The 13570-nt window shown below is 51.8% G+C and overlaps 1 protein-coding gene across 1 annotated transcript; it reads right to left on the bottom strand.

The window, feature by feature from the left end:
- Positions 1-1250: 1250 nt before the first annotated feature.
- LOC119302423 (IQ domain-containing protein IQM3-like) lies at positions 1251-6411 on the bottom strand. Its single transcript, XM_037579464.1, has 9 exons — positions 6118-6411; positions 5689-5803; positions 5483-5548; positions 5178-5266; positions 4943-5030; positions 2605-2751; positions 2404-2496; positions 2111-2212; positions 1251-2015 (listed from the first exon to the last, which is right to left on the bottom strand). The coding sequence occupies exons 1-9, from the start codon at positions 6327-6329 to the stop codon at positions 1542-1544; spliced, it is 1386 nt and encodes a 461-aa protein (XP_037435361.1). The 5' UTR covers positions 6330-6411; the 3' UTR covers positions 1251-1541.
- Positions 6412-13570: the final 7159 nt, after the last annotated feature.

Genomic DNA, 13570 nt, shown 5'->3' with positions numbered 1-13570 from the left:
GTACAGGTTCTGCCTCGATCAAGGTCATGCTGACCCTAACCTCTTGCCAAGTGGAAGAAGGTACTCCCTCCGTCCCATAATATAAGATGTGTGTCAAAAAACATCTTACATTATGAGATAGAGGGAGTATTTACTTTTTAGGTCTTCTTTGGTTTAGAGGAATCTTGTAGGAATTTCATAAGATAAGATTTCTATAGAAAAAATTTCTTTAAAGCCCTTTGGTTTGTAGGAATGGAATCCTATTCCTATGGAGATATTCTTCCTATCCTTCATATTTCATAGGAAAATAAACATTAACCTAGACTCAATGGAAAAAATCCTATGATGCGAATCAAAGGGCATCTCCTTTCCTATTCCTACTCACAGGATTTGAGATACATGCTCATTTCCTATGACTTTCCTATTCCTACGATTTTTCTACCCTATAAACCAAAGGAGGACTACTAGTCCATCATGTTGTCTTGAGATAACCCATGTCTACTAGCTTTTACTAGTACAAATGCGCGAAAAGCAACAAAAAGAAATGGTGGAGTATCTCTCTCTGAACATCGATTGTAAAGTGGGAGAATTTGCTCACTGTGTTGCTGTAAGTTACAGTCCGACTTAGTCCAAGTCTATGATTGTTGATTTGTTGTAGAAACAAATCAGTTGTCATTTTCATTCATCACTTTACTTGATATATGTTGCCTCATTCCACTTTTCTGATATATAATTAAAGCGTCGCCGTCTTGCCCGTTCTTAGATTGTTTTTTAACTTGCACTGCCAACTGATGTTGAATTTTCATTGGAACGTCTCTGCTGCCTGCACTGCATCCTGACACGACATCACAACATTGCAACCACATGTGTCTGTAATCCTAAGCATCTGAGGGAAGAACAAGTCACAGAGTGTTCTCACTGTGGATGCAGGGGCTGCGCCGGTGGTGACTAAGTAATACTGATGACAGTATATTCACACATTACACCAGGTCAACTGAAGGTGGATGAATTTAAAAAGTTATGCTGAACCGGTGATATCACCGATTTTGACTTGTTCATCCTCATCGATGATACTGCCTTCTGCAGTTTTGATGTATCTGTATGTAATGTGAGTGAGAATACTTTGAGAAAATTTCAAATGCACCTCTCTTTAGTCGAAGATTCTCCTTGAATTTTGAATTTGATCATGGTTTGTAGGCTTTGTCTTGTCCCTCATGTTTTCTGGTTGTCGTAAGCAAGCATACTATGACATATGAAACAGAAAACTCTGCTGAAGCTATTTCTGCAATAGTGACATTTGGCGGGAAAAAGGCGCAATCATACATTGTTAAATCAATTCACCAAATTGGAGCTCATACAATCCTCATCAGATCCATCTGAGCTACAAATGGGTCCACGGAACATAGGTAAAACAGCAAGAACAAATTTCTAACTTTTGCAGCACCCAGCTAATATGAAGCAGCAGAACTACACAGCTGTTGCCCATACTCAAGTTCATAACTTGGCTGGGGCAGGGAGGCCTGCAATGGCACGAGCGGCGGCGTTGGCAGGGTGGGGGAGAGTCATGATGGCACCCTCCACGAGGCTGGAGGAGTCGATGCCCTCGGTGAGAGTTGTACCATCTCTAGCGCTTGCATTCTGAGCTCTATCGGATAATCCTTCACGCACCCAATTCTTGGACCATTTCCAGTGCTCCATTTCAGGGATAGCCTGTGGCCGAGCTGATAGGATTTTGACCTGCTCTTGGAATTTACCCTCTCAAGAATTGCATCCTGCGAGACGACCGCATCAAGATGACTTTGCAGGCCACCTGATAAGGTTCTTTGGTAGGCTGACCTTGTTTGCTCCACACGGACATTATTGTCCTCGTCAGCTTCAGTCTGTGGAGATGGCCCAGATGCCTTGTCTTCTGGTACCATGTTGGAAGGCAGTTTCAACTGTGGAGTATTGGATGCCATCATGGCAGCAGCAGCAGGGTTCTCTTTGATATTAGGCACTGGATCTTCATAGTAGTCTTCCTTGGTGGATGAGCGCACCTGAATATGCCAAAATAAGTTGATTAAGTGAATCGTCTCACATTTGGTAACACATAGGAGTGTGATTAGATTCAGCTGGACCAAAAATAGTATACCTCAACTTCTTTCAGATCAACTCCATTTTCTTCTAGAAAGCTCATGAAGTTGGTAAGGTTCTCCGCACTCGGCTTGTAATGTCCACTATAGGCCCAGATGGACTGAAATGAAAAGAGATCGCCAAAGCATCATATTAGCACAATGCATCCAATGAGAAAGCATAAGAACAAAATTGTGAGTATGCTATTAGATCTTTTGGGATATAGATACAATATTTAAGTAACAATTCACCAAGTGTAAAATCTGTTTGTAAATGGTGGCACTAAGATAGGATGGTGGTTCTCAACAATACCTTGATAACTCCATTTTCTGCCGTAAACCTTCCAGCAGCTATAGTTGCACCTCCTGCTAAAAAGCTGGAGTGCTGGAATACACCTCTCTCTTTCTGGATATAGAAATAAGCATACAAGGTAAACATTTAGTGAAGCTAATCTTCAAAAACACGATATAACAGTGCTCAGCAGCAATAAAATTCTGTAAGTTATCAAACTACCTGCCCAGCATAAAGTTTCTTTGCTGTGCTCATAACAAAAATCCATTTTGTCCCTTTAGAGCCCTGGCTTGTATCAAGTGGTTCTCCAGATATCTTGTGGACACTCTTTCCCTCTTTAATGATGTACTCATAGTACTCACGCTCTTGCTGCAAAACATTAGACAATTGTTACAGAGTTCATGCTTAACTATCTTCTTCCAAACTTTCATGTGGCAATTTGTTATGACTAATCTGAACATGTTGGGTGTGTTGTGGTTAAGATGAACAATCAAAGAGAAGTATAAATGGCACAGACTAAGGAGTTCTATGACCTCATACATATAAAGTATTAAACATAATTCAATACTTCTGGAACTTTTGCAGTTAAATTTATCTTCGATAACTCTGTCCAGAAATATAAGGAATGCATGTTTCCAAGATGTAACTTTGACCAACGATTTTCCCAACTATGTGGATTATCTCGTACAAATTGATACTACTGAAAAGTGCTTTTAGGATGAATCCAATGATACCAATTTTTGTATAAAGTAATCCACACATTATTGACCAATAAATTTGAGAAGCGTATGTGTATGCCTTACAATTCTGGGCAGAGGGAGTATTTATTTATTTACAATAGCATTAAGACGTATGTCATGTGCAGCGGGCCGCAGAAGTCCAGCGACCGAGGATAGGGCACTCATCCTCATGTAGATGCCAGCACGGCCCAATCCCTGTCGAAGTTAGGCAGGCTCTTTTGCTTAGTTTTGTCTTTACACCTGAGATATTCTTACCAACTAAATAACCTATCTCTTGCCTAACTAAATATCATTCCCAGCAAACCCTATCAATAGCTTCCTATTTTAACCTTCTCTTTCCTAAGTAAATAGATATACTTACAGACTAAATAATGTATTAACTATTGTTCTTAACTCCTTCATGAATTGATGATGATCATTTTTTTTAGAAAAGGAGGATGACCCCCGGCCTCTGCATCTGGGAGATGCATACGGCCATTTTATTGATTATTCTTGAGGACCTTACAAAGTAGTACAACAATATGCCTGAATCCGCCATCTTGGCAACATCTGCCGCTACTCCAATCCATATGATGAAGGGGTGCAAGGTGAGCCAAATACCTAGACCTCTCACCTAAGCCTAACATCTAAAGCCGGAGGCCCCGACTGAGCCACATACTGGGTCCGGGGCACAAACCGGTCTGACGCACTCACATGTGTCGTCGCCACCATCTACCACTAGTCCATCTTCAGAGCAGATTGAGGTGCCAACCTTGGTAGGTGCCTCCGCCATCGACGCCACCTTGACGCCAAACGACGACCTCCACCTACGTGAGTCCATCTCCAAGCAACGGACGCAGATCCATGCTAGGATAGGGCCGCACCACCGCCGTCGCCCACCACCCACAAGCGCCACCCGGCCCCAAGGTTCCCAAAGCGGTGCCTTCAAGAAGGGAACGGCGCCGTGAGCGCCGTCGCCGCCCAACAAAGTTAGGGCTTTCGCCCGAGAGACCCAGGGGAAGGGGAAGTGAGGGGATCAGTCCATACCGACGCCTCCAAGGAGGGGAACAGCGCCCTCAGGCGTCGCCGTCGACGCGGCCGGCCATGGCCGACCAGGGATTTCTCCTGAACTAGATCCACGCCACCAGCAGCGCCTCCTGTACAAAACCGACGACCCAAGGAAGCGCGGCCCGACGAGGTTGGCCTGCACGCCAAACAGTGGAGGAGGGGAGGCGCCAGATCGCGCGCACCGGCCACCGCAGAAACCGCCGCCGGCCACCAACGACCACCGGATCCCGCCGCCCGCGCGGCCGGGACGCCAGATCCACCGCCCGCACGGCTGCTAGCCGGCCGTGCCTTGCCAATGAAGCCGCCGCTCCAGATCCGGGGTTCCCCACGCAGAGGCAGGGCAACCAAGGCCCCGCCGCCACCATCCTTGGCGCCCCGGGCTTGCCTGGCGGCTGCCTCAGGCGGCGGCGAGGAAGGGAAGAGGAGGAGGGGCGGCTAGGGAGGAGGAGGGACAACTAGGGTTGGCATTGATGATGACCATGGTATTGTTAGCTTCAATATTGACTCTGCATGTGACAACGCTTAGCATGGTGCTGCCCTTGATCCAGCACCTAAAGCACGTTTTCATTATGATCAAAACATATTTTAGAAGTTAAAGATGAGAAGCACAAAGTTATTGGTATTTTTTAATCGCAACTGAGGCTTGCTGAAGAAACTTGAGCATTGAATGAGTTTAGCAGTCTGAAGTTCTAATGCAGCTCTCAGTGAAATATTTTCAGTAAGAATGGTATCGTTTCAAATAAAGATAGCATTCGTTATGCAAATAATCTTACTGGACCAAGATATCTTATGCATTGCTTTTTCAGCAGAGCCCTTGAACATTCTGGAAGCTCTATATCTTTTCCCTCACCAATATCGAGCCTGAATATGCAAAAAGAAAAAGACTTATCAATTTCCGTGCAAAATCCATCAGACTTATCTTGTAGGAAAATGACAGCTACATATTGATTGCATCATTTCGTTTGAACAGCAAAACTTTGATACACATAGTGGCAGTCATTTTCTTACCAGTAGAAGAAGGGCTGGCCAGCCTGGGTTTGGCACCAGGCATCATAGTAGAAATGCAGGTTGTGCCCGTACCTATGTCTTGGATCAATCTACAAGATGGCACATGGATTTCAAAATTTTGCAAGTAGAGGTCAAGTCAACAGTGCAAGCTGCAGAACTTTTATCATGGATGTTCACAGCTAACTGAAAGTCCAAGTCAACTGATTCTTTTCACACTCATTTGAAGAGCATAGAAAGGCAGCAGATACAATACTACTAAAATTAGGTTGAAAGCAGTAGTTGATGTGTACGGTTTTTGTACTCACAGCCTCGATCCAGTGCTGGAAAGCCAGCTTAAGAGCCTTGGCATCCTTGGATAAACCCTGACCCACCTGCATCAAGCTCATGAACATGTGTTGGAGCTAAAATCAAGGAGAATTCCAATCAAAAGAATCATTTTCTTGTGGGGAAAAGGCCATGGTGAGCTGCCTTGCGCTGGCGATTGACGCGGGGAAAGGGAAAGCGGCAAGACCTTGGATGCATTGAGGCTGACGCGGTTCCAGCGCGAGGCGGCGGTCTCCGGCTCCGGGTCGTCGTAGAAGGAGATGGTGCTGTGGTTTAGCCGCGCGAAGTCCAGCGCTTCCCACCTTCATTCAATCCAAACAAATGAAAAACAGATTAATTTTCAGCACCCGTAGCCATCAAGACAAATCAATGATGCAAAGGCCGGGGGCTATCCTCCTTTTAAAAACAAAAACAAATATATCATCAAGACAAAGCAAATCAGGCATTGCCGACGCCAAAATCTCCGGCTGACCGGAGGGCAACAAGCAAAGAAAAGGGCAGCAATAAGCGCAGAATCCCAAGAAAGGCGGGTTTGGGCGATTTTCTTTGCCAAAATTATGAGACGACCAAATGGAAGAAAAGAAACACGTTATCTTTTTGCGTAGGATCTGGTTACCAGAGCTCCTCGACGACGACGGCGGAGTCGGCGAGCTTGCGCCTGGTCCGGTAGCTCCGGTAGACCTTCTGCACCTTGGTCGCCGCGCCATTCGCGCCGCCTCCAGCCGCCGGCGACGGCAAGGAGGACTCCGTGTGAGTCGGCTCCCGCGCGGCAGAGTCCACGCGGTCCAGCCCGGCCGCCGGAGGAGGCATCACAGTCTCCACCTCCATCTAGCAACGGCCTAATGGTTGTAGTCTTGTCGAGGAGGAGGAAGGGGGGGAAGGAGTCAGCAGCAGCAGGAGCAGGAGCAGGAATTTATGCTTGCGCTGGGCTGGTGTAACACGAGAGATTGTTGGACAATAATTTAATTTAATGCGCTTATTGAGTTAGTTTTGTGTAATGCTGGCGGGAACTACGTGTAGTGTACAGAAAGATTTCCCGGCAACAACAGAAAAGAAAAATGGAGCGCAGAAATGTTATTCAGTGCCGACCGAGTACGCGTGGCATGGGATTGCCTGTATGCCAAGGTCCACGGTGACGTGGATTGGCGGTGGTGACGGGCTGCAGCTGCAGCTGCATGCGGACGCGGTCGCAGGTCGTGTGTCGACCGCCGGGTCGTGTCCACCGTGCCCGTGCGTTTCGTCCAGGAGCGGGCACATACGAGTAGATACGATGTGTTGACTCGGAATTGCTGTCCATACACCTCTCAGGTGCACGGTGCATGCAAATGCTCCTGCTACCTACCTCTTGCACGGTTTATGTATGTGATGATTCTAGAGCAGCACATAGTACGTCTATGTCCAAACGCATTTATGGTCAGCAAGTACTGGTAGCTTTCCTGCACAGAAATTCGCATTGTTATTACTGTTTGAGGGTCGAAATTCAAGTTATTGCTTTACCTACTACCAGAACCCGTGGTGCCCATGGCAGGTGGCTCCATGACTGCGTCCTTGCCCTGGCCCAGCGTCACAGTAAGAGCATATACGGCGGGAATGGTTTGTGTCACAAGGGATATAAAGGAGTTTACGGAATATTATGGATGTATTATTTAGCCTCGAGGACGAATGTATATTGAATACAATAATTAAAGGGTAAGACGTCTCTTCTAGAGATAAGGTAGGAGACGGATTACAAATCATATAGACTACTAAATACATGTATCTCAAATATATCTATAACGGCAACTCTGAAAAAAGCCCGTCCTCGTCTCCCGCGTCGCCCGCGTCTGGCGACACGGGGGAAACCTCGCCGCCGCACCTAGGGGCAGTCCTCCGCCGCCCCGCCTCCGCATCGCCGTTGCCGGAGGGCCGCCGGCAAAGCCGTGTTGCGCCCTGGGATGGCAACGGCGGGGCGGCTCCGTCCTGCGCCGCGGCGCCCCTCCCCCAGATCCGATCTGGTGAATCTTGGGGTGCTCCCTTCCAGCTGTTGCGCCTCCTCTGCCGGTCCAGTGCGGCTGCTCTGCCTCGGCTGCTCCTCCGCCGGATGTTTCCTGCCCCCTCAAAGGCACGGCTCTCTCCTGCTGCTGCGTTGGGGGTGCTCGAGGTCCACGGGTAGTGGCGGCCGGGCGGGTTGGGTCTTGGTTTGGCCTCGCCGCAGGCCGCTCCTAGTCCCCAGCCGCGCCTCCTCCGTGCTGCGGTTCCGGCATGTGTGTATTTGTGTGGTCATGGTGTTCTTCTTGGCGGGCAGCTGAGGCCTCGCGGCGGGCTTTTGCCAGCACTGCTTCGGTCCCGGCAGCCATGGACCTGCGTTCTCCAGCGTCCGCTGCTTGCTAGCGTCCTCTGTCGGTGTAGTGCCGGACCCGGCGCTCCGATTGCTGCGTCCTCTCCGGCCTTCAGTTCGCCGGCGCTTCGGCGGCTCGGCCCTCGGCAGCTCGGAGCTGCGTTCCTTCCGGTTCCTAGTTTGTCGGTGGCGTGGGTCGCCATCCCACCCTCTGCGTCGGCTCTCTCCACCCTGCCGCCTTCCCGTCCACCTACATGCCATGCCGGCCCAAAGCTCGTGTTTTTTGGCAGCGCCGATGCCACTCTCTGACGTCACACATAGCCCCACCTCACCCTTCTATGATGGTAGTCTCGACTTGTGCATTGACTTTGTCATCTACGGATCCTGATCTGGCGGCAATGGGATTGCTCGAATTCAAGCCAGGGCGAAAGCCCTGCTCGGCTTGCCGACGCTGGCAGTGGCGGCATTTTCGGGTGTCGTTTTCCTTCTTGGAGGCTCTGCCATGGCCTTTATCCGTGCCCCTCTTCGAGCATCGGGGGAAACCCTTGGTCCGATTCTTTGGATCGGATGGCGGTGGCATAATCATGTCGCTCTCCTTCTTGAAGGTGCTATCTTACTTGCCTGCGGCGTCCCTGGTGTTGGCTTTGAAGATGTTCGACGTTTTGCCAGTCTAGGTTTAGTGGGTTTAGCTGTGTTTTTTCTTCTCTTCGGGCCGAGCATCCCTTATTTCTATGCTCCGGGTACCATGCCCACGCCAGTTTGCGTTCGTGGCATGTGTTGTATTCTCTTTGTACTCATTTCTTTTCCTTCTATCAATGAAAAGATACGCAAGCTTTGCGTATTCACAAAAAAAATATCTATAACATCCCCCTACCGTCGTACTGGTAGTGTTGTGAACAACAGTAGCGTCGCGGACGGTCAGACTGGAGAGAATGGCAGCCGTCGGGTTGACATCCCCCGCAGTCGTAGGGGAGCGTCGCGGATGCATTGACTGTAGAGGAAGCCGACGAGTTGCTCAAGTAAGGTGATAGCCCTTTGTGTCGTTTTCGAGGTAGCCGAGAGTGTGGGTGGTGTAGCCGTGGTCGATGTAGCCATGCGAAGAACGCCGTGGCAGGTGTCGAGGAAGTCATCGTGGAGCCGCGGACGTAAGGGGGCGCCGAGTTAGTCATGGGCGCAGTGGTGTCGAAGTAGTGGTGCGCTCGGAAGAAGACGTTATTGATGACGCGTCATGCGGAGTTTGCCAAGCCCAGGGACACATCATGGACGAAGGCACGCATCGGTGTTGCCAGCACCAGGTATACGTAGACAGACGAATACGAAGTCGACGCAGCGCCGCACCAAGCTTGCTAGGCCCGAGGACACATCATGGACGAAGGCACGCATCGGTGTTGCCAACACCAGGCATACGTGGACAGACGAAGACGAAGCCGACGCAGCGCCGCGCCAGGCTTGCCAGGCCCGAGGACACATCGTGAACAAAGGCATGCATCGGTGTTGCCAACACCAGGCATACGTAGACAGACGAAGACGAAGCCGACGCAGCGCCGCACCAGGCTTGCCAGGCCCGAGGACACATCATGGACGAAGGCACGAATCAGGGTTGCCAGCATCAGGCATGTGTAGACAAGGGACCTACACAAGCTGTACGCCATGTCAAGGAGTCAGAGGGGCCAGCAGAGAAGAACTCGACGACGGTTGCGGCGCCAAACGACGCGGGGCTGATGTCGCCAACGGTGGTCGGAGTAGACGAAGTGGTCGGGGGAAGATGACAGCGACGCTAGCAACGAGCTGGTGCTGAACAAAGACGAAGAGGGTGGACTGGCGGCGCGGCTCGGGTGAGCGAGCTGCAGTGGTGCCGAAGAAGAGCGGTGGCCGTGGCTTGGTTAGGAGCGCGGCGGCGATGCTCGAAGTAGGCGAGGAGAACCCAACAGCGTGACAAAGACCAACGCGGACAGTGGCATTCCCATGCCAAGGAAGGCGGCGGGGCGCATAGCACGTGAAGTCAACGCACGGGGACAGCGGAGTGTACCGCGGGCCACGGTGCTACGGCTCAAAGGGGTGACGCAGCGGCAGCAGGCGGGTCGTGGCGACGACGGGAAAATCTCGGGGCGATGGCGGGGACCGCGGGCCGCGACGCTACGGCCCGAAGGGGCGGCGCAGCGGCAGAGCGCGGGATGGTGCAACCGCGGGGACGGCCTCGGCCTACGGCGAACACCGCATGCCACGCTCGCTACGGCCTGATGAGGCGACGCAGCGACAGCGCGAGGCTCGGTGCAGCCACGGGGACGACCTGGATAAGACGACCTCGGAGCGGCAGTAGACTGCAGGCCGTGACACTATGGTCCGAAGGGGCGATATAGTGGCAGCACGTGGGTCGGTGCACCCGTGGGGAGAACCACGGGGCGACGGCTCCGCAGCCCAGCGGAGCGATGCTGCGGCAGCCCAATGGTAGATCGGTGCAGGGGTGCGCTGAATACAAAAAACGATCTTCACAGAATTTATGGAGGCGCACGCAAGTGACGGGCCGTCTGTCGCACGGCATGGATGAAGCTGAAGCTGTGGACAGGTGATCAATCTGATCGCTCGCGGGGTCGAGGTGGCACAGACGATACCGAACAGCCGCAGACCAGCGAGCCCGCACGAGCAACCCTCCATCCACGTGGGAACATGCAAGCGACCAAGGGGCATGGTGTCGCGAACATGGGTGCGGCCAGACCCGTACAACGTCGTACCAGTGCAAGACACCGGCGTAGAGTTGTTCGGCTGGTGCCCAGTGCGCGCGGCCGAATCCAAGCTTGCTCGTTGATGGACTTTAGGCGTATGTGGACGATTGGTTGGACTTGCACCGTGGAGACCCATGAAAAGGATGTTCCTGAAGTCTGCATGGACCAGATGCAAACACATCTGGATGGAGGCGGGGTTGATATAGGTTGCGATCTGATCAAGGCGAGCACAACTGGCTCAGAGCGACGTGCGGACAGTCGCGCAGACGACGGCCATTACAAGCCGCCGCATGTTGTGTGAGACCGTCGTGTCGAAGAAGAGGCTGGTGTAGTCTGACGCCGAAGTCGGAGTAGAGGCACGAGAAGCTCGACGGACGATGGCGGGTGACGCAAACCGATCTTAGATCGGAAAATCAAAAAGAAACATCGATCAAGACAACCGGCAAGATAGAAAAATCCGGATCAGGAAATCAGAAAAAAGACTAGGGCGCCGGTCAAACACGACCGGCGAACGAACCCTAGGCACGGGCGACGCGGCCCCTGGCGGCGGTTGAGGGAGTCCTGGATTAGGGGGTGTTCGGGTAGCCGGACGATACCTTCAGCCGGACTCCTGGACTATGAAGATGCAAGATTGAAGACTTCTTCCCGTGTCCGGATGGGACTTTCCTTGGCGTGGAAGGCAAGCTTGGCGATGCGGATATTCAAGATCTCCTACCATTGTAACCGACTCTATGTAACCCTAACCCTATCCGGTGTCTATATAAACCGGAGGGTTGTAGTCCATAGGCAATCAACTCCATATACAACAATCATACCATAGGCTAGCTTCTAGGGTTTAGCCTCCTTGATCTCGTGGTAAATCTACTCTTGTACTACCCATATCATCAATATTAATCAAGCAGGACGTAGGGTTTTACCTCCATCAAGAGGGCCCAAACCTGGGTAAAACATCGTGTTCCCTGCCTCCTGTTACCATCCGGCCTAGACGCACAGTTCGGGACCCCCTACCCGAGATCCGTCGGTTTTGACACCGACATTGGTGCTTTCATTGAGAGTTCCTCTGTGTCGTCGCCTTTAGGCCCGATGGCTCCTTTGATCATCAACAACGATGCGGTCCAGGGTGAGACTTTTCTCCCCGGACAGATCTTCGTCTTCGGTGGCTTCGCTCTGCGGGCCAATTCGCTCGGCCACCTGGAACAGATTGAAAGCTACGCCCCTGGCCATCAAGTCAGGCCTGGAAGCTTAAACTACACGGCTGACATCCGCGGAGACTTGATCTTCGATGGGTTCGAGCCACGGCCAAGCGCGCCACACTATCTCGAGGGGCATGATCTAGCTCTGCCCCCGGACAGTGTCCTGGAGGCCGCACACGCATCAGTTCCGACCCCTAACTCGGAGCCTATTGCGCCAATCGAGGATGAGCGGTTGGGCGTCACCTCGGGGGCTGCGATCCCAAAAGCGATCGAGCCGAATGCTAGCCCTGCACTCTGCACGACCCGTGACTCCGAGGATCCGGACTCCTCCCCGGACTCCGAACCTCCCGCGCCCCTGCCAATCAAATCCGATTGGGCGCCGATAATGGAGTTCACCATCACAGACATCTTTCAGCATTCGCCTTTTGGCGACATCCTGAATTCTCTTAAGTCCCTCTCTTTATCAGGAGAGCCCTGGCTGGACTACGGTCAGCGAGGGTGGGATATGGACGATGAGGAAATTCAAAGCCCACCCACCACCCACTTTGTAGCCACTGTCGACGATTTAACCGACATGCTTGACTTCGGCTCCGAAGACATCGATGGCATGGACGACGATGTAGGAGACGAACAGGAACCAGCACCTGTAGGGCGCTGGAAGGCCACCTCGTCATATGACATATATATGGTGGATACTCCAAAAGATGGAGATGGCGATGGAATAGTGGGGGATGACGCCCCCAAGAAACAGCCAAAGCGCCGGTGTCAGCGGCGCCGCTCTAAATCCCACCAAAGCAAAAACGGTGATTCCGGCACGGGAGATAATACTACCCCGGATAGCGCCGAAGAACACCCACCTCAGCAAGATTCGGCACAGGAAGATGGAGAAGCCAGCCCTCATGAGAGAGCGGCAGACCGAGAGGTCGAGGATGATAACCATACGCCTCCCTCCGAAGACGAGGCAAGCCTCGATGATGACAAATTCGTCATACCATCAGACCCCGCCGAACAAGAGCGTTTTAAACGCAGGCTTTTAGCCACGGCAAGCAGCCTCAAGAAAAAGCAGCAACAGCTTAGAGCTGCCCAAGATTTGCTAGCTGACAGATGGACTGAAGTCCTTGCGGCCGAAGAGTATGAACTCGAACGCCCCTCCAAGAGTTACCCGAAACGCAGGGCGCTACCCCGATCAAAGGAGGAAGCACCTACATCACCGGCACATGACATGGCAGACCGGCCACCTCGCGGCCGCGACAGAGAGGCCTCTCAGCCCTCCACCCAAGCCATGCCCCAACGTCGCTCAACTAAGGCACGAGAAAATGCGCCAGACCTGCGAGACATACTGGAGGATAAGGCAAGACAAACAAGATCGATCTACAGATCACGCAGGCGCCCTACGGCATGTGACAATGATCTTCACTCCGGATACAACAAATCCGGCCGGGCCGAACACAACAGACATAGCTCTTCCGAGCTGCATCGTGATATAGCCCAGTACAGAGGCACCGCACACCCGCTATGCTTTACGAATGAAGTAATGGATCATAAAATCCCAGAGGGTTTCAAAACCGTAAACATCGAATCATACGATGGCACAACAGATCCGGCGGTATGGATCGAGGATTATCTCCTTCACATCCACATGGCACGCGGCGATGATCTACACGCCATCAAATACCTCCCGCTCAAACTTAAAGGACCGGCCCGGCATTGGCTTAACAGCTTGCCATCAGACTCAATCGGTTCTTGGGAGGACCTGGAAGCCGCATTCCTCGACAACTTCCAGGGCATTTACGTGCGACCACCAGATGCCGACGACTTAAGCCACATAATTCAGCA

This window comes from Triticum dicoccoides, chromosome 5A, assembly GCF_002162155.2.
Source record: "Triticum dicoccoides isolate Atlit2015 ecotype Zavitan chromosome 5A, WEW_v2.0, whole genome shotgun sequence".
Lineage (NCBI taxonomy): Eukaryota > Viridiplantae > Streptophyta > Magnoliopsida > Poales > Poaceae > Triticum > Triticum dicoccoides.
The sequence above is the reverse complement of the archived record's forward strand: the minus strand, read 5'-3'. Positions and strand labels throughout refer to the sequence as shown.

Bases quoted from the DNA above. Each gene is read 5' to 3' on its own strand.
- LOC119302423 (XM_037579464.1), bottom strand. From the start codon at position 6,329: ATGGAGGTGGAGACTGTGATGCCTCCTCCGGCGGCCGGGCTGGACCGC. The intron at 5,267-5,482 runs GTGAGTACAAAA...GCCATCTTGTAG, and splicing joins TCCAGCACTGGATCGAGGCT to ATTGATCCAAGACATAGGTA. The intron at 2,016-2,110 runs GTATACTATTTT...TGGCATATTCAG, and splicing joins TTGATCTGAAAGAAGTTGAG to GTGCGCTCATCCACCAAGGA.